Source organism: Tubulanus polymorphus, chromosome 3 (genome assembly GCF_964204645.1).
Source record: "Tubulanus polymorphus chromosome 3, tnTubPoly1.2, whole genome shotgun sequence".
Taxonomy (NCBI): Eukaryota; Metazoa; Nemertea; class Palaeonemertea; order Tubulaniformes; family Tubulanidae; genus Tubulanus; species Tubulanus polymorphus.
This window is the reverse complement of record NC_134027.1, coordinates 26844638-26869511: the sequence shown is the minus strand read 5'-3', so window position 1 is coordinate 26869511 and position 24874 is coordinate 26844638. Positions and strand designations below refer to the sequence as shown.

Genomic DNA, 24874 nt, shown 5'->3' with positions numbered 1-24874 from the left:
TTCTGAAATGAAACTGGTTTCAGTGGGTTTTTCCAAATTCTATTGATTTTGATTGGTTGATACGCGACACTAGCAACGGTCAATGAGACTGAACGAGCAACTGGAGCAGTAAATATTATGTAGTAACTAGGACACGTTGAGCTGCAGGCGTAGATTTTAACCAGCTGGTTTCGACTCAGAATTATTCCTTACCACATCAATCCTCCATCAAACCACCATCAAATACTAACAATTCTTTATACATGTTTTACATTTTATTAAAATATTGAATCAGCTATGACAAAAGAAAAACGTGAACAGCTAAAATGCACTGAAGATTGAAATACAATCATTATTGCATTTCAAACACAGACTTTAACTACTGATATTCAATCTTATTGTACGCGCTTAATACAAGCAAAAATCTTCAGAACTCGCGCAGCTCTCCAAAATCAGATGTTAGAACAACTAAGACTGGGCCACACGAGATGCAGACTGCATAAAGCCTTAGTTATCAATGAGATGTATATAGAAAACATCGACAGTGTAAGCCTACACGGTAGTATCACAAATCTGATTAAAACCGAAAATCAGCAGGCTTTCTAAATATTAGTACTTAGTCGTGGAAGCCCTCTTTGAATACGCAGTATGATAGTACTAGATCTCACAAATATGACAGCAAAATAGGCTTTCGTGTAAAATCGTCACATTTCTCATTATATTTGAAGCTTACACGTAATATCATTACTTTTCACACTGTATTTGAAGCGTCAGGAAAGATCAGCTATTTAATGTTATTAGGAAACACTTGAAATAGTATTTCATGAATCAATTGACACACATGTGTGTCGAGTAGATTTAGTAGTTACTGTACATACAAGTATGCAGCATATACCGTAATACATAACACTGAAAACTAAAGACGTTAGATACAAACCTTGCTCATAACCTTTGTATTATATATTTCATATTACGGTTTATTATGGTACGACCAACAAATTGGTCAATTCTACCGATACCAATTTCACACTAAATCAGCTGTCTATATTAGAAATCAAACTACCACAATTCAAATGAAGTTATTTATCCCTGACTCGCTATATGTATCTATGTACATATAAATAGTTCACATAATTTGTACTATATTTTTTAGCCTTGCCCTGAGACAATATTCACAATCGGTTTTTATGATAGCTAAAACTCACAAAACAATAAACACAGAACGGAATATTCAGCAAAAACAACGTGTGTCGTAAAGATGAATTTATCGGTATTAAACGATGAAATAAAATGTTACACGATCCAGCGATAGATTATCAAACATAAAACCAAAACCATTCGACTCAGTATCTTTAAACACAGAAAAAGTAGTAAAATATCATAATGATTGATTTAAATAATCTGACTAGTTCATAGTGTGTTTCAAACATACTGTTATTGACGAAATGATTTTCACTCCACGCTAATACATTTAATTATACCGCTAAAACTCTCTCTCTCTCATAACATACTCATCAGAATTAAACTAATTCATTAAAAATTTCTAGATAAAGCGGGACAAAAATGAAATTTAATTCTTGATTGTTTCATTCATTGGCAGTTTGTATTTGCCACAATTAGCAAAATTCATAGACTATTATTTCTTGTATTTATCACAATTGATTGAACAAGAGTTGCAGCTCACCAGAGTGGAACTGGGCCACATACACTGTTATCATAGATCTATATTCAGCATTCGTCCATTGCTAAACGACGATGATTATTCAAATATCACAACATTATCAAACAGATCAGGGAAACATGATCGGTATTCTGCGTACACATTAAACACGTTTAACCGCTGTCGATCTTCTTAGAGAAAAAATAAAATATCAACCGCACAAAATCTGGAGGTCTTCTACATTTCTATTATCACGTTTCAACCAGAATCTGTGCGCATTTTCACACCTTACGTTACAATCATCCAAATATCTACTGTACAAAGGCGCAGGCTGCAACAGACATTCATATCTGAATATGAATAAATAATATTCCTCGTACGAACGGACAACGCATATATTCAATAATTTATAACCTTATCTACAATTAATACACATTTGAAGCATGATTGATTTCATATGTACAAAAACATCTCTTTAAAATAAGAAACTACGGACACCGTTGACTAGATGGAAAATCAGTTTGGTTCAATAAAAATAAATAATGTCATTATATTCCGTGAACTACTGTTTACGTCAACGCGATATTGAATTCCTGCGGTGCAGCAGGAGCAGCTGGTGCTAGTGTCTCAACTCGAAAACCAGTATAAAACATTAGATTCTAGGAATTTTAATACGGCCATAAATCACACATGTACTGTAGCTATGCTTGTATACTGGCAGATATGACTGCTGTGACTATTTGTTTATCATACACACACTCACCACATTTTAAATCAACATCATTTCCTCAAAGCGCAAGTGAACTTGCACTCATTTCCCAGTGATAAATACACGATAGCCTGACGATGACATTATTTACTGATATCCCATAGCGAAAATACGGTGTTTAAATTGACAGTCAAAATCTTAAAATATTTCTATGCAATATAAGAACTTCTATATACAGCGGAACCTCGTCACAACGAACTTCATGGCATCAGAAATCAGTACGTTACTGATTATCAGTATGATATTGTTAAAACTTTCCTATTTTGGACAAAATTCTAGGTTTATAATAATCAATAAATTGTTAAAATATCTATATCCGAGGTTCCGCTGTATATAACATATCTACATAAACAATAAAAATACGACATACACTAAATTGAGCTGCCATTATAAATTAGTTTCGAGGTCGATGGAATTCGGTCGTCCATTCGACATCACAGCTATATCGGGTAAATCGATTATAGGTGGCGACTGCATCAGGTCGGCGTGGCTATTCTTCAACCAGTTAGCGATGCGATCGTGAGGATCGATCTCTTCATTCATTTCGCGCGGGAAGAAGTCGGACGCGCGACGCGGTAATTCCGGCACCACGTTCTTCATGAACGACGGGCGACGTTTGTGACGGTCGAATCCGCCGATGAAATCGTTCTTATCGAACATGACGTTCTGAGGCGGCGCCGTCTCGTCCGTATTCTGTCCCGGTAAATCCATCACGTGCGGATAGTTAATGTGGTCGGAATGTTTGGAATTTCCGTTTAAACTGTTCTCGTCGGAGAATGGAACGTGCGGAGCCCAGGTTCGCGCCGGCGATGAATCGGCATCTTCGTCGCGAGGTGAGGCGCGTACCGGGTCGGATAACGAATCCTTCCACGGAGGAGGTAGCGTCGATTCGTCTGTATCCGGAGTCCTCCAGGGAAGCGGAGGAGGTAAGACCGAGTCGTCCGTTTCGTCAGTTGTATTTGATATTTTCAGATTAAATGATGTTTTATCGTTGATATTATCGTTCGTCCTCCAATGAGGCGATACGTTAGAGTTCTCGGTATCCGGGGTCCTCCACGGAAACGGTAACGTCACCTCTTCATTTTTGTTGACGTCGTCGCTGATTTTACGCGGTACGATCGGACTGAACGGAGTTACCGTGTATTGCGGATTCGCCACCCAAGATGGCGCTTCACTCAGATGTGGAGCCTCGTCGTTCGGTAAGGAATGTGAAAATGACGTTGACATCGGCGGCCGACCGGTATCGCGTTTCCAGGGTAACGATTTCTCGACAGCAGTCGGCTCTAATTCAATCGCGTCCACTTGGTCTTCGGGTTCTGAAATAAAAATATGATTGAAATAGAATATTTGTAAATCAGTGTCCCTACAGTTCAGTCATTCCTGGATACACAGTGTGCCAACAGTTCAGTCAAACCTGTCCCTACAGTTCAGTCATTTCTGGATACACAGTGTGCCAACAGTTCAGTCAAACCTGTCCCTACAGTTCAGTCATTTCTGGATACACAGTGTGCCAACAGTTCAGTCAAACCTGTCCCTACAGTTCAGTCATTTCTGGATACACAGTGTGCCAACAGTTCAGTCATTCCTGTCCCTACAGTTCAGTCATTCCTGGATATTTTGAAGTTTTAAAGGGAAATATTTCTAATTTCATAGAAATGTCTGCATCACTTTCATATCCCAAATACAAAAGACTCCTTGGGTTTGTTAATCTCGGTAAATTCAGTGGTTTTGTAAGCAAATTTTTTATCCTGAACTGACATCGAAATGTGTTATACATAATTCCCCGATAAGAATGTAAAACAGTCTGCAATGTTTCCCTAGTTCATTCAGCATTTCAACTTTGATAATTATCTTCACAATATCTAAGAGGTCTTGTTCATGACAGTTTGTTCGCTAACTAGTGCTGGAGACTTGCCATACATAACAAAACATTAGATAATCAGGGGTCTGTAATGTGAATCACTTATTGTGTTTAACTGCAAGACCTTTATTCCTGAAGATGAGAAGTAGGATATAGTTGAAACATCGAATAAACTACTAGCCCGAGGAAAAATTTCGGACTCGTTTTACTCTTAGAGTGGGGAGTTTTATACACGGACTCAGATTGGAACGTACCTCCGTCAACGGAATCAGGGGAACCTTGCTGTTTACTAGCTGTGAATGTGATTCCAATATCTTCATCAGAGAGATCGCTTTTAACCGACAGATTCTCATCAATCACTTCATTCGTCACTGGAATAAAAAACATTCATCTCGAAATAGCAAAATAATGATGAATTTCTGTTTGATATTGATTTCAAACGGACCAAATAAACTTACATGTTTTTTCCTCATTCTTTTTATTCATCGTATCCTCTATTAAAGCGAAACTGACGTTTTTTCTCATGCAGTCCGGATCCGTTAATTTAGCTTGACTGCGGCTTTGTCTTCGACGTTGATGTTTTTCCTGATGTGTACTGATCACATGTCGTAGATGCGTGCGAAGGTGGTGATGAAACGGCACGTGATTTTCAACATCTAATAATTCATGTTTTCTGTGTTGGACCCACTGAAATCATAGACAATATATTCAAACATCAATCACGGTCAAATTACTATAATTCAATATAATATACATTCATTTAGAATCATTATAGAATGTGCTCGGTTTAACTGCACAAATCAGGACAGTTTTTACAGTACTAAAAATTGTCAGCTTCAATGAAATATTCGTAACTCAACAGTCCCAACACTACCGAGTTCCCTTATTCTCAACTCGGTGAAATATTTACAGCAGTCCCAACACGCTATACCGAGTTCCCTGATTCTCAACTCAGTGAAATATTCACAGCAGTCCCAACGCTACCGAGTTCCCTGATTCTCAACTCAAGTGAAATACAGCAGTCTCAACATGCTAACCAGTTCCCTGATTCTCAACTCAGTGAAATACAGCAGTCTCAACGCTAACGAGTTCCCTGATTCTCAACTCAGTGAAATACAGCAGTCTAAATGCTACCGAATTCCTTGATTCTCAACTGAATGAAATGTAAGCCATCCCAACACTACCCAATATGACTAAGTCTAATATATACATTTATTTCTTTTATCAAAAATTATGCCAGGGCAAAATGAATGCTATAAGTGCCTGATAAGGGAACCATATGTTCTTAGGTTCTAAGTTCAAAGGCACCTTGAAAATTCAAACAAACGTAAAATGGAATATTTGAAATCATAACTTGACCTATGGTTAATTAAACTTTGTCCTCTGTGGCTCGCGAATGAAAGCTTATTGAAGTAGTCGTCCCATGAAAGCCGGATTATTAGAGGTCACGACATGAATGAGGTCAATCATAGTGCGAATGCACGCACAACGTCTGAGGATGATCATTGTATTCATTTGTACATGAACCAAACCAAATACAGCAATTAAAGAGAAATCTCGATTACTCGACAAATTCATGATTTCATGAATAATTTCAATGTGCGTAACAAAAAAAAAGAAACTTCAAAATCATTTATAGTGCGTACTAAAAATATCTAAAGTCTAGAATTCTAGTTCGTACTGAGATTAGACGAGAAGATACACAATATCCGTGTATGATGATAACGAGAGAAATCCCACAATAACGAAGCCAAGATTGAAAAATTCTATATCAGAATGATGATATTTGAGGAGCGACGTTTCGGCTGGCGTACTAGTAGGCCTGATGATGGCTAACAGTTGTTAGCCGAAACATCGCGCCTCAAATATAATCATTCCGATATAGAATTTTTCAATCTTGGCTTCGTTATTGTGGGATTTCTCTCGTCGTACTGAGATACTTAAATCAAAACTCCAATTATAGGTTTCTACGGAAAAATATAGAATTCAAAATATACACGAACGAATGTTTAGTGATATCAGCTGTACGGACGCGTGATACTAGAAAAAATACCATCGAAAACTACACAAACTCAGTACAGAAATGAAATTATAGAGACCTACCAAATCATTCATCGGATCCGCAATAATATACGCCAAATCAGCCATAGAAAGGAGTGTCACAAATCAACAATCACGCAGTCACATATGTTGTATATGAAAAATCCTCTGAGACAATCGCAGTCGGGGACTGTATTGCTGGCAACCAAACCTAACAACACAGCCGTACGCGTAGTATATACCAATAGCAGCTGACTGAGTACGTAACAAGCTTTATATCCAACACACACATACATACACACACACGTGCTGGCTTCATGTGTACCGACGACAATGACGTCTGTTCGGTGTGGGCTAGTAATATACGCATAATACCGACAGCCAATCACGAAGCAGAGTTCTATTTTAGAATTAGGTTAAATACCCGTTCGTCGACAACAAAAACCCCTCTAGAAAAACGCTACGACCTTTTTTTTGTTCCCGAAGCTTTCTATGAAAAAGACGCATCACTTCTGAATATACTTTTGGTTGTTTTTTTAGGGTTACCCGAATATTGACTGGTTTTTTTTCTTCTCTATTATCCCATGATCAATTATCCTACCACCACCACCACACTACTACTTACAGCAGCACAATAAACAATACAACGAATTTCCATCAAATATTACATTTATCGAGCTTATCTCGAACAAAAAACCCACACATTATCAAAACCCACAGACAATCGTTCAAACTGTTTACGTTCCATTCATTATTACCGATTTTGCTAAATCTATCAGGTACATTGTAAACTCTGGTTACAGGATATAAAGCGCTCAATTAATCTTTCAACAATTAACTAATTTTTAATTATCTAACAATTAACTGGTTTTTAATTGTCTCCTAACAATTAACTGGTTTTTTATTTTCTAACAATTAACTGGTTTTTCATTTTCTAACAATTCTCCGGTTTTTTTCTAATAGTTTTCCTCTCCTAATATTTGTTCTGATTATTCGGTATTTGTGTTAGCAGCTACTATCAGTCAACTGCTATTCACCATCGGGAAGTTTATTTTTCTTAACATCACCTATTTTCAGACGGAGGTAAACGAAGACTTATTCTAAGAAACCGATATCCTTTACCCTAGTAAACTGAGTGTGTGAGAAACGTAGGTCTTTATTGAATGATAAGTGGGTATGAATTCTGGGTAGATAATTTTCCGATGACCCTGGAATATTAGTCACAGTTACTCGTCAGTCTTGTACTACACCCATACTTTTGGATAACGTCCAAATCACGTGTTCTACTTGCATGTGTATTGTAAGCAATGATGACCCCGATTGGTAAAACCTGAGGAAACAGGATTTCACTCCAGAAAAACTGGAATTTATCATAACATTTTGACCAGAATTCAGTTTTTGTTGATTGAAAAGTGAACGTTTTATCAGAGGTGGACCCAGTTCCACACTTTCCAGAACCATTTCCACAGTTCTGGAACCAGTTCCACATTATCAGGACTCAGTTCCACAGTTTTGGATCTAGTTCCACACTTTCTGGAACCAGTTCCACAGTTCTGGATCCAGTTCCACATTTTCCGGACTCAGTTCCACAGTTATGGACTCAGTTCCACAGTTCTGTATCCAGTTCCACGGTCCAGCAGCCAGTAAGTGCAGTTTTGGACTCAATTCTCTCAGTAATGAATTCAGTTTCTCAAATCTGGTACTGTATGCTTTTTTAATCTTGACCAAATTGACTGTATCAGTAAACTGTGGAACTGGCTCCTGATTTAAATTTAGTTCTACATTTCTTGGTTAATTACACTGTTCATTTCGAGGGTCATATTTCAGAGTTAATTGAACCCATTTCCACGCGTGAAATGATTTTCATATTTATAACACATTACTTACTCTTTTACGAGGATTGAACATATTTTCTTCGATGATGTGATGAATTTTCGAGTCGTCGGCCATTTTACGTGAGAATCGCGCCTCAAGAGATTGCATATCGAGAACAGTGCTGCCAGGATCTATTTCTTCATCTGCATGTTTACTTGTTTTATTCGAACTCGTGTAACTAGAAAAATATAATAAACAACAATATAATCATACATTTGACCGGTAGTGACATCTGCTGGTCGTAATTAACAAAGAAGTTATTATATTTAATCAGCTGATTCACTGTATACAATAATACAGTGTGACATATGTTAATTGATTGTGTGGGTGCCAGTGACATTGTGTTTGTTCACTAAACTTAAGAAAAATGTCAAATATGGCAAAATGTCGAATTGTTCCGAATCCAAAAATCCACGGCTCCTAACACAGATCAAACCATACCCTACTTGCCAAACTTATCCTGATCATTGAGAAGCTGTAGACCTCAGCTAATGATTTTATGAAATTAATTTTTTCTGATTTTCATATCAAGGCTATAATTTTGGTTAGACATCAAAACATAAATTAAGAATGTTCATTTTGTGATACATATAAGATATCGGATAGGCCATTACCAGCTAGAAATGTCAAAACACTTAACAGGGTACAAGCTAACCATAGTTAGGTAGACAGCAGGTCAACTTTTACCCTATTGCAGACTTTTGATAAGCTATTCACCTCATCTACTTCAAAAAACTTATTTTCCCTGTTTAGTCGTTAAATCAAGGCATATCTTTCCTGTTTGATATCAAAGCTTAAAACATGAATTTTCTTTTAGAGACATCCGATATCTAAATGTGAAAGGACCAGGAGTTATTTTCTACTTCTGTTAAAAACCCTTTCTGATTATGGTTTTACATTGACGTATCTTTCTTATATAAAAAATGTCGAGAATAAAAGTTGAGCACGAGTTAAGTACTAAAGACTTTAAAAGGCGTACGTGTTGACAAGGTACGCACGTAAGAGATGACTTTTGGTACATACAAATTTACTATAATTCTTCTCTCAGTCCCCGGAAAAAATCATTTTGAATGAAAAATGATGCACATTGTTTTATTCATCTGAAATCACTCTGAGTTTTTGTAATACGAGGTTTCTGAGAAATGGACAAAGACAATGAAGAAACAAAGGAGGTTATATAGACGACGACCACCTACACTGACAATCAACCCACACATTCCACCCCTCCACAAACTAATCATTCATCATACATTCACGCAGGAAAATATCATATAAAAATACACGGTTGCACTTACTAATCAAACGAAGGCATCTAAGTTTAATCCTGACCTTTACCGAAACAAAGGAATAAGAGAAGATCTCGTGTCGAGCTGAGTGAGAGTGGAGAAAGACCGAGGGGGTGAAGAGTGTCCCGAAATCAACCCCCTTTTCTTCTCACAATTCTTGACTAATGAATGAGTGTAAATTTAGTGACTAAAGGAGTTTGACTCAAACCCCTCGAACTGAGAGGCTACTAAGATGAGAGACAGCAGCAGCAGCAGCAGCAGCATCTACCCCCTCACACACACAGATCCATACACAGTGCACTGTGTATATATTCACGATGATTCCTCCATGTACTGAGATATTGAAGGTCACCCAGTTCTCATCTCCATATTAATAGAATTTATCGCGGTCTTTCTTGGCACGCGCTAAAATCAACTTCAAACAAAGAGAGAAAGAGAGAGAGAGAGAGAGAGAGAGAGAGAGAGAGAGAACTAGATATAGTCACTAATGACTGCACTCTATATAGGTGATTTTTACACAAGTGATATAACACCCTGATCACTGTGTTCATGTGTGTATGACCTGCACAATGTCCACTCTACTAACTGGCCACCTTGACCTAGTTTTCAGACATGGATTAATCGATTAATGAATTGTTCTAAAAATAGTAATAAAACAGTAAAAAGTATTAACTGTATCCGTTTAGATTGAACGATAAATTCCCAGGTACCGAACAATGATATAAATAGCAATAACAAGGCATATCGAATTATCATTGAAAATATACATATTATATACATGTATATGTTTAAAATCGGTTTTTTTTTTCATAGAGCCTTCAATTAGGGTGACCTTCAGCCGTAACAAACATCTGATACATGGGATTGGGAGCTATCATAGATTTTATGAATAAGAAATCTGCGATATATATATAAATAATAAGCCAGATGACACCATTTAACTACAGGCCCTACACAGACTATCAATCATATCAATCTACCAGACACTCCTTCAATGAATTGGTTTTCAAGATTAAATTAAACTAGATTTTCAGATAATGAATAAGAATACAGTGTTTCTCCAAACACTGCAGTTAGTTTTAGAGGAGCTGCATTGAATGTTTAGACCAAACAGATTGTGGCTGCTGAAGTAGCGATTCCTTTGGTCTCCTCAAAATCAAGCTCAATTCTTTGTGTAATCTGTTATTTCACCACGAGCTCATTACTTTACACAAACAACAATTGTTGCGAGCATTATTATCAACTTAATGTGTAGAGGATTTTTGGACCAGGCAGGTCGATTTTCAGAAGGGTAGATGTGAAAATGACAGGAGTGGCCTCCACCCATTGTGAAAGGTACTAGTTCAGCTCTATATACAAGATATGCAGTCATTATAAATTGAATCAATATCAAACAGACAGGTAATTAAAATATATACAGAAACATAGAATAAGAATACACCAATCAAGAGAGGAGAGAGAGGAGAGACATGTAGAAGCAAAAAGCAATCATTCATCTATAAATAGAGTAAACTCTAGGTGAACCTTACAAACATTATGTGTCTCTTTCCATCACGCAGGTAAAACATGACATATCGACCAACTAGTCAACTGAACAGGTCGACCAAAGAGTCGAGTCGACCATCTCTCACTGACTGGTTACACCAAACAACGCCCCCTTGTGATACATACGCGAACATTAATGTTTCAAATGCCAAGCTGTGACAGCATAAACAAATATGATTGCAAGTGAAATATAAATCAATCTTCTGAATGATGAATGTAAAATATTCACAAAGTATAAATTATTGTATTCACCAAATATAAGAGAGATTTTAACAGCTGAACAGGAATATTCTCTCCCACCTCCCTGTTCTAACTCACTATTATAGATATCTATAATCGTTTTAATGAGGACCCAGTGCTGCCGCTATCCTACTAGATGACGTATCCTATCAATAGCATTTAAGTCAAGTTATGTGAGCGTATATTTTGGTGCAGCTGAAAGTGGCGATCTTTTTCAGATTTTCGCTATATTTATATTGAATGAATATTACAGAATTTTAGTCAGGTAGAAATATGAGTAGTAATTAAGATTGATCTTTAGGCTACAAATACAGCGGGATTTTTATTCATCATTCATAGAATTTAGGAAAAATTGGGAAATCATGGATAGATTTGAATTGAATCCGAGAAGAAATTTGGGAATCATTGTCTGATTGTGTACTAGCGACACCTGGTGGAATCAAGCAGAATCATTGATTGCCACAGTCGAGCATAATGATGAAACCAGAACCAAACGAACGCGTGAGACACAAAACATTTGTTTGTTTGATGCAGTTATTTCTACAACAGATTACAGTGTAAAAGTCTCGAGTCTCGCGCGAGGATACATTGGGTTCTGATCTCATGACACATGGAAATTATAGAACGATGAAGCAGGAATGAACAGAATTGAGAGAACAGAGCAGCGAATAATAATAATAAATAGGACAATATTATGAATACCTGCGTTCAATATTAGGAGATGGATTCAATAGTCGACATGTACTAGATATAAATAAAGTATCAATCGTTACAGTATACATTAAAGTTCAGTGGCCCAGACCTGTGACTAACTTTGTATCTACCATTTTAGTAGTTTTCGCCACAATCTAACGTATAAAATAGCAGTTTCATCGATAATGAACTGGAAACTATTGTGATTTTGAGCGTTTGAGCTCTGAAAGAGAATTGACTTTCTGTCTAAGTATTCAATATTTACTATAGGGAGGGGAGGCACAACTGATGTATGTATTCAAGATGAGAAAATTTTGGTACCGGCAAACGGCATTCACAACAGAGAGGTTTTTACTAAGGGAGGTTTTACTGTTCTACTGGAAGTAGTCAGGTCTGAAGACCAGTTTCACAAAAAGTATTACAATAGTAAGTACGTAGATTGATTCAGGAACTACTTAAAGAGAATTCTGTCACGGGGACAGAATACTGCTGTCGTGGGGACAAAAATACTGCTGTTGTGGGGACAGAATACTGCTGTCGTGGGGACAGAATATTGTCGTGGGGGCAGAATTCGGTTGTGGGGCAGAATTCTGTTGTGGGGGCAGAATTCTGTTGTGGGGGCAGAATTCTGTTGTGGGGGCAGAATTCTGTTGTGGGGGCAGAATTCTGTTGTGGGGGCAGAATTCTGTTGTGGGGGCAGAATTCTGTCGTGGGGGCAGAATTCTGTTGTGGGGGCAGAATTCTGTTGTGGGGGCAGAATTCTGTTGTGGGCACAGAGTACTGTCGCGGGGTAGAATTCTGTTGTGGGGGCAGAATTCTGTTGTGGGGGCAGAATTCTGTCGTGGGGGCAGAATTCTGTTGTGGGGGCAGAATTCTGTTGTGGGGGCAGAATTCTGTTGTGGGCACAGAGTACTGTCGCGGGGCAGAATTCTGTTGTGGGGACAGGGACAGACTTCTCTTTCATAGTTAAATTCCTAAATCAATAAATTCGCATCTGTTAACAGTATCAAACAGATCGTCAGTCTTACCTTTGCATAGATCCAGTTGAAGCTGTTCGAATGATTTTCGTCAGCGATGAAGCGTTCAGTAGATTGTGTTCAGCGGAAAACGATCCGTGTCTCGCAATGTGATCCATCGCGTCTTTTATGTTCAGTTTCGTGAAAACTTCAAATATTCCCGTTTCGCGAGTTTTAGGCGCGTTCTTTATCAATAACGGTTTGATGTATCTCGTATTGAAATATTCGAATCTGTAACGAAATCGATAAAACAGTATGAAACAGTGCTGCCCCCTGCGTATGCCGTATGGAACCTTTAATAGTGAAAACGTGAAGCTATCTCCTTCAACTTCAACGTGTAAATATCAAATGCTGTTACAGATAGACAGCAGTTAGACAGATAGACAGCAGAATTATGAAACAGAGATGAAACCGATCTAATCTAACATTGTTTTCATTCTTGCTACGAATTGATTTCTCTTTGACCAATGAATATATAGATAATAACATTGCTGTGGTCGAAACCATATTACAGTGTCCCCTGACTGGCTTATCAATTAGAGAACACAATGAAATGAATCAAATATCTACATGATTAACACTAGAGGTATCGATGATGAACTATAGGGATTGTAGACCTGATGAACTAGAGGGATTGTAGACCTGATGAACTATAGGGATTGTAGACCTGATGAACTATAGGGATTGTAGACCTGATGAACTATAGGGATTGTAGACCTGATGAACTATAGGGATTGTAGACCTGATGAACTATAGGGATTGTAGACCTGATGAACTATAGGGATTGTAGACCTGATGAACTATAGGGATTGTAGACCTGATGAACTATAGGGATTGTAGACCTGATGAACTATAGGGATTGTAGACCTGATGAACTATAGGGATTGTAGACCTGATGAACTATAGGGATTGTAGACCTGATGAACTATAGGGATTGTAGACCTGATGAACTATAGGGATTGTGGACCTGATGAACTATAGGGATTGTAGACCTGATGATCTATAGGGATTATAGTATGAATACTTACTTTCCTCTAAGAAAATGGTGCCCGTGATGTCCAGATATGTCCTCAATTCCAGCCATAATGTGGTCGATAAACTGAAAATATTTTAATTCAATTACCACCATTGAAACAGAGCGTTCATTCAATTAACGGTTGCTAGTGAAAAGAAATAGTTCAAGGCATTGACAACGTCATCAGTTAAACACATATCAACACCTGATAAAACCCCGAAATATGTTAGAAACTCCAGGTGGGTAGGTGACTGGGTTCTTACAGATTAGCGAATCCAAAATTCTCTGATATATCCCCGACTCGAATCCCGGATCAAATTGAAAGATATCCTCTATGGGGGCTGTTTTTTATCAAGAGGTTCCTTGTGCCACTCATAACCAGCAAGAACAACAAACACCCCCCGATTCTTAAATCAGAATTCCCTGATTTCACTGATCTGTAAGAACTCTGAGTTGAGGTAATAACTAGAACTTACCCTGGCGTGGATTTGTTCATTCATCGATGGTTTGTGTTTGGTGCTCCTTTTGACTTTTAAGGCATAAACGAGGGGTTTGATCGTAATTCCCTGTGTGAATAAAAAAACAACAATTCATCTATTAATAAACATTCACCGATGACCTTTAATATCATCCCTCATTCATCTAATCAACCTTTAACCTTTTCGCATTATAGTTTAATCAAACGCACAGGTAAGTAGGTATTCTACCCTCCAGTGACAAATGGAAGTGCCATAAGTGAAAAAATACGGTCCAGAGATATTCAGTGACGCAATCTTACTTATTTTTGTGATTTATCAACCGAATGATCAGAGATAAAACAATGATCGCAGTCAAATTGTTTAATAGGACGATCTTGATTTTTATGAAAAATACCAGTCTTCGCTACTAGTACTTGCGGCACAAATAACAAGGAATTGTTACCTGGATAAAAACGGTGAAATAAACGACGACGATTGTTGCGGTGACGAATAATCGTTTATAGACAATAATATCGGCGGGTAAGAGTGAAACGAGAGAGAATGCGATAGCACCTCGTAAACCTCCGTACGCCATCACAAACTGATCTACTTTACTCAACTTTACCAGACGGAATCTATTCGCAATAGCTGTTAATATTACAACACCTGAAATTGAATTCATCATTCAAGTAGTTACACGAGATATGATAGATTGTTATCAGGCTTCAGATTTTGAGTTTAAAGGGACTGAGTTAAAAACTAATTCAGAGTCACATTTAACCAAGAACAGTGGAACCGGGGCCTGGATTCTTACAGATCAGGGAATCCAAAATCCCCAGATATTAGCTGACCCTCAACCAAAAATTCCCTGATTATATAATAAGATATCATCAGTGGGGTCTGTTTCTTATTAAGGGATTTCTTAGGCCACTCATTACCAGCAACAGCAACGAGACACCAAAATTATTCAAATTGTCTGACTTTTCCTTGATTTTCAACAAATGTCAGAATTCATTGATATACCCTTAGTGGAGGCCGTTTCTTATGAAGAGGTACGGTTGTACAACACATCACCAGCCAGAAAGAGAAGACACCAAAAACCCATATTCCCCGACATGCCTTGACTCACTGTACTGGAGGAAGGGACAGGACTAATTGTGCTGGAGGGACTGGTTTCACTGTACTGGAGGAAGGGACAGGACTAATTGTGCTGGAGGGACTGGTTTCACTGTACTGGAGGAAGGGACAGGACTAATTGTGCTGGAGGGACTGGTCTCACTGTACTGGAGGAAGGGACAGGACTAATTGTGCTGGAGGGACTGGTCTCACTGTACTGGAGGAAGGGACAGGACTAATTGTGCTGGAGGGACTGGTTTCACTGTACAGGAGGAAGGGACAGGACTAATTGTGCTGGAGGGACTGGTCTCACTGTACTGGAGGAAGGGACAGGACTAATTGTGCTGGAGGGACTGGTCTCACTGTACCAGAGTATCAAAGGGACAGGACTAATTGTGCTGGAGGGACTGGTCTCACTGTACTGGAGGAAGGGACAGGACTAATTGTACTGGAGGGACTGGTCTCACTGTACTGGAGGAAGGGACAGGACTAATTGTGCTGGAGGGACTGGTTTCACTGTACTGGAGGAAGGGACAGGACTAATTGTGCTGGAGGGACTGGTCTCACTGTACCAGAGTATCAAAGGGACAGGACTAATTGTGCTGGAGGGACTGGTTTCACTGTACCAGAGTATCAAAGGGACAGGACTAATTGTGCTGGAGGGACTGGTTTCACTGTACTGGAGGAAGGGACAGGACTAATTGTGCTGGAGGGACTGGTCTCACTGTACCAGAGTATCAAAGGGACAGGACTAATTGTGCTGGAGGGACTGGTCTCACTGTACTGGAGGAAGGGACAGGACTAATTGTGCCGGAGGGACTGGTCTCGCTGTACCAGAGTATCAAAGGGACAGGACTCACTGTTTTGGAGGAAGGGAGTGAACTCACCTATAGCTCTATATACTAGACAGAATACGAGAGTAAAACCGATGAATCCGATATTGAACTCGTGCGTATCAGTTACGGTCGACGTGCCGAGAAACATGAAGATTATCGTCTCGCTGATATTCGCTGTCATTTTCATAAAATACTTGACGGTCGTGTGTGATTTCTGAGACATGTTCATCTCGACGTATTGTTTCATTGTTATTCCGCAGAATACGATTCTGTTTAAATCGGAGAAAAAATATCAACGATCATTTACAAGGTCATACGCGATATATAGATAACAGTACAAATACTCGAGTCTGGTTTAATATTGATTCAGCTGCACTAATAGTGCACTGGTATAGCAAAGTCTGTAATTTCGCTAGGAAACCATAGTTTTACAGAATTGATATTTCAATAAATGCCACAAGATGAAACGAAACCAATTTTATGTTTTATAGAGAAAACCGGCAGTGTAAATGAAGCCACAATATCAAAGATACGGCGGTTGGTGGTAGATTGCTTTAACACGTATTCAGATCAAATATATCTGAATCCTAGATTGTGAATTTCTGTACAAAAGGCTCGAAATATGAAAGATCGATGGCAAATATTCATTAAACTGTCAATCTAACGTTTCAGATAGAATGTTTCTATCCATCTTAAAGAGTTGTATCTAAAATGAATGAAATTAATTGATTCCAAATAAATCTCTGAAGACGGATAGAATTAATCTATCGGTGTAATTAATTATCACTTTCAATCATCAATATCGTGGGTATTTCAATTACACTATAAAGAATGTGACTAAATTGATTTGGAAAAATTGGCAGCATTCCCAATATCAGCTTTCTGCGCTAGCATTAGTGCATGCTTGAATACATCACAGAATATTGCGCAACCAGGGCGGCCAACCTCTGAAATGTACTATCAGAAACATATTGAATTTTTTTCCAGTAACATATTGAAATATGAAAGAAAATGCTCAGATTAATCAGTTATCAACAGTTAGACCCTCAGTAACATCCTTCATATATCTGTTCAAATTAATCAGTAATCAACCGTAAGACCCTCAGTAACATTCTTCATATATCTGTTCAAATTAATCAGTAATCAACAGTAAGACCCTCAGTAACATCTTTCATATTTCTGTACAAATTAATTAGTAATCAACAGTAAGACCCTCAGTAACATCCTTCATATTTCTGTTCACATTAATCAGTAATCAACAGTAAGACCCTCAGTAACATCTTATTTCTTATATCATATTTCTGTACGCATCAAACAAATCAGTATTTCTCAACCAATACTGAAAATCATGAAGCTCTACGCAACGACAACAGTGGAAATAATTATGAACTCAGAAATACTTACGCCATGATTCCGGAGAAGTGAAATATTTCAGCAGTTAAATACGACAGATACGACATGACGAATACAAACAGAGGTTCGATTACGCGAACATGAGACGTGTATTTAGTAATGAATCCGGTGATTAAACCGAACACGATCCCGATCACCATCCCGACTAATCCTATTACAAAAAACGACGCGCATCCCGATACTATATCCACTGTGACAATCGTTCCATGTTTCTCTATTTCACTGAAACTCTCGAATACGTGGTACAGCACCTGAAAATACATATTAAACATACCAGATCAGGGCATAGACGTATAAACTATAAACTAACATCTAGTTTATACATCCATGATCAGGGTGAAAGCAAATACAGTGAAAATCAGAAGTAAGTCGCCCCTAGCATTTAGGACGATCATCATGTTGATGTGTAACACTTAGTAAATAGAATTAGGAATTGGGACTCAGTAATAGAGACAGCCTCAGTGATTTGATGACTTCTCCAAAATACGAATTTAACCCTTTCAGTGCTAGCTATTGACTTCATTAATGTGACAACTTCTCCAAATGATGACTTACACTTAGTAGAATGAATTAGAAATACTAATTGGGACTCAAAAAGAGATGACTTTACTTAAGTGTCATGACTTCTACTTTGACGACTTGAGCACATTTGATTGCAGTAGGCGGTGACTTTGTATTGTAGTAAAGAGGACTGAGCAATGATTTGAATCATTGAGGAAGTTATAGGGGACGGGAATTCTAAGAAAGTTCCACGTTAAAGTCACGCTTTTCAATACCCACCAGCCTTTAACGAACGATGAATTTCAACTTGTGTAGTTAATGAATTGAAATGTTAAAAGCTGATTTCAATCAGATCAGATTTGATTTCTAATAGGCCTACACGACATGTGGTGGTGCAGGTTCGAGCCTTAATCAGAGATACATGTTTAAAACATAGACATTGTAATCTACGTAGGCTAAGGTGAACATAGACGTTGTAATCTACGTAGGCTAAGGTGAACTTAGACGTTGTAATCTACGTAGGCTAAGGTGAACTTAGACATTGTAATCTACGTAGGCTAAGGTGAACTTAGACATTGTAATCTACGTAGGCTAAGGTGAACATAGACATTGTAATCTACGTAGGCTAAGGTGAACATAGACATTGTAATCTACGTAGGCTAAGGTGAACATAGACATTGTAATCTACGTAGGCTAAGGTGAACATAGACATTGTAATCTACGTAGGCTAAGGTGAACATAGACATTGTAATCTACGTAGGCTAAGGTGAACATAGACATTGTAATCTACGTAGGCTAAGGTGAACATAGACATTGTAATCTACGTAGGCTAAGGTGAACATAGACATTGTAATCTATTTAGGCTAAGTCGATGATATACCGTATACCGGTAATCCTTACTGTGGTATTGATTACAAACAGGACAGACACAATATTGATAATATTCTTATAGACAAAACAGTGGTAAGACAGAGAGAGGGCGGACAATATGTAGGAACAATCCCTCCTCCCTCTGTCCCTCCTCCCTCCCTCCCTCCCTCCCCCCTGACATCGCTTTTTATCATACGCCGACATATCAAACATTAGAATCGATAGAGTATGAATTACACGGCGAAACTTCGTTAAACGAACGTTGCTAGACGACAACAGAATGATTCCATGGAAACGCAGAAATATACTTACGACGGTAACCGCGTCGTTTAATAGCGATTCGCCGAACACAATGATATGTAACATCTCGTCGATGTGAATAGCTTCAAAAACGGCTAGAACGGCGACCGGATCGACGGCCGATATCAGACTACTGAACAATAAACAATGCATCAAATCTAACTGTAATCCACCCATCCAGTCTAAACCGTGAGCTGTCAACGCGTACAGCGACAATCCTACAGCGAACGTGTTAAACAGCGTCCCGATCACCGCGTACAAGAGAATCGTGCCGATATTGTCGAAAAACGCTCGATTCGGCATAAAATACCCGGCGTCGAGGACAATAGGTGGCAGCAAAAACAGGAAGAACGTCGAACTGTTGAGGACGTAATCTTCGAATCGCGCGAGACGTCCGAAGAATAAAATGAGTCCGACGATTACGCCGAGTACGATCAGCATACAACTCTCCGGAAATATCGACGATAGTTTATTGTTGAGATGGAAACCTGAAAAATAGAGATAGAAATATCTGATTTAATCACTGAATTCAGTCGTTCTAAAGGAGCTACCGATATCAATTCAAATCTGAAAAATATAGATAGAAATATCTGATTTAATCACTGAATTCAGTCGTTCTAGAGGAGCTACCGATATCAATTCAAATCTGAAAAATATAGATAGAAATATCTGATTTAATCACTGAATTCAGTCGTTCTAGAGGAGCTACCGATATCAATTCAAATCTGAAAAATATAGATAGAAATATCTGATTTAATCACTGAATTCAGTCGTTCTAGAGGAGCTACCGATATCAATTCAAATCTGAAAAATATAGATAGAAATATCTGATTTAATCACTGAATTCAGTCGTTCTAAAGGAGCTACCGATATCAATTCAAATCTGAAAAATATAGATAGAAATATCTGATTTAATCACTGAATTCAGTCGTTCTAAAGGAGCTACCGATATCAATTCAAATCTGAAAAATATAGATAGAAATATCTGATTTAATCACTGAATTCAGTCGTTCTAGAGGAGCTACCGATATCAATTCAAATCTGAAAAATATAGATAGAAATATCTGATTTAATCACTGAATTCAGTCGTTCTAAAGGAGCTACCGATATCAATTCAAATCTGAAAAATATAGATAGAAATATCTGATTTAATCACTGAATTCAGTCGTTCTAGAGGAGCTACCGATATCAATTCAAATCTGAAAAATATAGATAGAAATATCTGATTTAATCACTGAATTCAGTCGTTCTAGAGGAGCTACCGATATCAATTCAAATCTGAAAAATATAGATAGAAATATCTGATTTAATCACTGAATTCAGTCGTTCTAGAGGAGCTACCGATATCAATTCAAATCTGAAAAATATAGATAGAAATATCTGATTTAATCACTGAATTCAGTCGTTCTAAAGGAGCTACCGATATCAATTCAAATCTGAAAAATATAGATAGAAATATCTGATTTAATCACTGAATTCAGTCGTTCTAGAGGAGCTACCGATATCAATTCAAATCTGAAAAATATAGATAGAAATATCTGATTTAATCACTGAATTCAGTCGTTCTAGAGGAGCTACCGATATCAATTCAAATCTGAAAAATATAGATAGAAATATCTGATTTAATCACTGAATTCAGTCGTTCTAGAGGAGCTACCGATATCAATTCAAATCTGAAAAATATAGATAGAAATATCTGATTTAATCACTGAATTCAGTCGTTCTAAAGGAGCTAGCGATATCAATTCAAATCTGAAAAATATAGATAGAAATATCTGATTTAATCACTGAATTCAGTCGTTCTAGAGGAGCTACCGATATCAATTCAAATCTGAAAAATATAGATAGAAATATCTGATTTAATCACTGAATTCAGTCGTTCTAGAGGAGCTAGCGATATCAATTCAAATCTGAAAAATATAGATAGAAATATCTGATTTAATCACTGAATTCAGTCGTTCTAGAGGAGCTACCGATATCAATTCAAATCTGAAAAATATAGATAGAAATATCTGATTTAATCACTGAATTCAGTCGTTCTGGAGGAGCTACCGATATCAATTCAAATCTGCAGCCCCAGTTCAAACACCTGCAATCCTTGTTAAATGATCTGCTGCCCCTTGACACGAGTTCATGTCAAAATGTAAATGATAAAGTCAAATTTGTAACTATAATGTCCTCTATAGAAATGGCCAAATATTTAGGGAAATACATCGAGAAAGGGTCTAACTCATGAAAAAAAAAAAAACTATCTGAAATCTGTAGTGTTTTACGTCGCAGTATCCGTTATCGGCATTAATTAAACTATCACTGATTCACTTACTGAAAACCTGTGTATATATGTATATTAAACTGTTATTGTTTTTGTTATCTCTATCTTTAAAATGTTATATTTTATCCCCCTGTCTTTATTGTACTTAATCTTATAATGTTTAACTACGTTACGGAACAATAAAGAATTAATTGAATTGTCAATGTTTCACCATTGCTTACAGTGACAACTGCTTCATTCACTAATGTGAGAGATCACATCATGAAGTTTCATTTTCAATGTTTCAAAAGCTTAATATTTGACGTCGAAAAGGTTTCAGTAAAGAATAATTGAAGCCCCTTAAAAAACCCAACAAATGGAAACAATGTCATTGAAGATGAAACCAGTGAGTGCCTCGTTCATTCAAAGGTGCTATGTCAAATAAGGCAAAATTTTATATCAAGATAGATATCAATGATGGGCAATGTTCTATCTATTTTTCAAGGTGCAAGAACTGCGGAATATTCTGGAAAGAGTTGATAGTAGTGTATACCGCTGTCTGAATTATGTTCTTTCTAATCGATTTACGGTAAAAAACCTGAGGTCTTGCAAGCGTGAAATGAATATAAATCAGCCGTCGTTACCTCGGGGGACAGGGACTGTCTGATCTCTGATATAAACACGTCTGAACTATGAGTGACATTTCATTACTTTTATACGGACCACGAGATAACGACGGCTCTGTATTTTTCCATACATTACGTGTATATACTGAGCACTTCATTTGAAACTATATCGAGAGAATCAAAATTCATGAAAATCAAAAACAGTATAAGATAAGATTGCTTTAACAGCTTGAAGTTAATCAAACACAGTCAAATAATGAATATACATGAAGTAATAATGATGATATAAGTGGGCGATGGAATATCTGAACGCCGGCATAAAAATATCGAGAATCATCGCGCGTTGATTCATCGTCAGTGACGACAGATTCTGAGAATTCATGTTTCTCCCTGACGGAATCGAGGGAGTAATTCGTCTTCGGTAACCCACGGTACCGAATGACGTCAACATCATTACTGCCCCGGTATAACGAGCTTGTTGCTGTCATAAATCTAATTAACTCGCCAAAATGTTTAGTTCATTTCTTTGCTCTTCATGGAAACGAGAAAATGTCATGGATTCTTGATATTCTAAAACGGTCTATCACTGCCTCACTCAATTAGAACCAAACAAGCGATAGAAAAAATCTGCATGAGTCCAACACGTGACGAGTGTTTTTAATAAAACATGAGCAGAGTCCGTTCTAAATTACAACGCCTTCTTTTCAACCATTCACGGAGGAGCTTTTATCATACAGGCCTTTCTATCAATATATGTACTTTTATCAAGTCTATTGAAATGAGGAGATATGAATAAATTAAGAATGACCTATTTAACATTGGGGAAAGATTATGTGTTCTTTTCTTAATGAATCAATCAGAAACTCTTTTTTAATCATACCCAGTCCCAGAAATTGTGTCAATATAAATAAGTGTAATTGAAATGAAATGTTCAAGAATGAATGAATTATATTTTAAGTGACAGTCTCCAGACATTGAAAAATGATTTCCGAGAAATTATAGGAACCTGAGATCAATAAGTGTGTACATTGGACTCACAACCAACCCCAGTTAACTAGCACATACACTGCAGTGCGAAAAGGCAGCAGAGCACTAGACTAGACTTGACTTCTTCATAAAATTACTACTTAAAACAACTTAACAATAGCAAAATACAGTCAGTAAACTAAAACAGGTCAAATAGGTGACAATACTGTCAGAATAAATTCATCAGTGAAATTTCAAATTGACATTTCTCAATTTGACAGTTGATTGATTACAGGTTGTTTTTAAGAGAATTTAGTAAATTCTACTCACCGATTTTAGCGATACTAGCGATTAGGATCCATACTGATATAATATAAGGAGTTTGTACATAGCCGAAATTGACGGTAGCCACGTGAAATCGAATATTATCGGAATGATTTTGAACTGAAGAATGTGGTTGATGGTGGTCCGCTTTCGTTTCATCAGCAATAACTCCATTAAAATCACTCACAACTATCAATATCAAAAACACACACAAACATATCATATATATCCACTTCATTTTGATCTAATTAGCTCGAACTGTCGCTTAGACCGAACGGGAATTCAAATTTATTTGGAACTCGATATGTACGACCACTACATATCGTAGCGCCATTGCGCCTTGTGTGCGCATGCGTGTCGGTTTGACCCCATCCGGTAGAATCCGGTTCAGGTTCGAATCCCTGATTAATGTAAAATTCTATAACGCGGTTGGCGCTTTGTTTTTCCTAGGAGATTTCAGCGTAGAACACGTTTAGATTGGAATATGCATAGAGCTAAAACGGATAGTCATCATATTTCGCTTAAGATACTCTCTTAAGATTCCGTTATAGTTGTCTGGAATATGTCACGCACTATTGTCCCAGTAGTGGCCCTAGGGGGTTTCTGGAATCGAGTATTCTCCGGTAGTTCGAACCTAACAGGGTCCATTCTGATGATTTTCGTATGATTTTCGTCTTTTATGGCCTAAATTGTGAAATATGGTCAATTTTTTACATGTTTTTATTAATTCTACACCTTCTTTTTACCGGCCTATAATTTCTTCAAAAGCAGACTCTATTTCGTCATCATCATCCGGGTTGCATCAATAGAATTCAGGTTACTTACTGTGAATTATTTTTGATATGTTTGAATAGTTGGTGAAGTGGGATCTACTCGATCTAGTTTTGAAAGAAAGAGATTCATTTTTTATATAGACAACTTTCGCATAATGAAATTATAGGCTGCGTAATACACTAAACTACTGACACTATTATACAGGAGACTAGGCTATAATATCTGGGGGGTTTTCACAATGAATTTATAGAGATATTGGACGATATCGCGTGAACAAGAATATTGGTAATTTCGGTACGTCTTTATTTCTCAATATCCAAGCCAAAATTGGCTGGGAAATCAGGCGTTTTATGTACTTAAGCTCACTAATTGTGGCACGAATTCGGCGTTAAGCTTAAATACATGAAATGTGTAGAATATTTATTGTAGGTACATATGCGTATAGTTAGGTATTTAACCT

General features: G+C 37.4%; 1 protein-coding gene across 3 annotated transcripts; it reads right to left on the bottom strand.

Moving 5' to 3' along the window:
- Positions 1-243: 243 nt before the first annotated feature.
- Positions 244-23968, bottom strand: LOC141902936 (sodium/hydrogen exchanger 3-like). 3 transcript variants are annotated; one of them, XM_074790907.1, is made up of 14 exons: positions 23647-23968; positions 19486-19961; positions 17794-18053; positions 16441-16658; positions 14901-15103; positions 14456-14545; positions 13993-14063; positions 12977-13195; positions 11958-11999; positions 8197-8362; positions 4728-4956; positions 4524-4640; positions 2747-3724; positions 244-2576 (listed from the first exon to the last, which is right to left on the bottom strand). In XM_074790907.1, exons 1-13 carry the CDS (start codon positions 23876-23878, stop codon positions 2796-2798), a joined length of 3252 nt encoding a protein of 1083 aa, XP_074647008.1. In that variant the 5' UTR covers positions 23879-23968; the 3' UTR covers positions 244-2576; positions 2747-2795. The 3 variants fall into 3 exon arrangements, with proteins under 3 accessions (XP_074647008.1, XP_074647007.1, XP_074647009.1); XM_074790906.1 differs by having other exon boundaries at positions 244-3724; XM_074790908.1 differs by lacking the exon at positions 11958-11999 and having other exon boundaries at positions 244-3724.
- Positions 23969-24874: the final 906 nt, after the last annotated feature.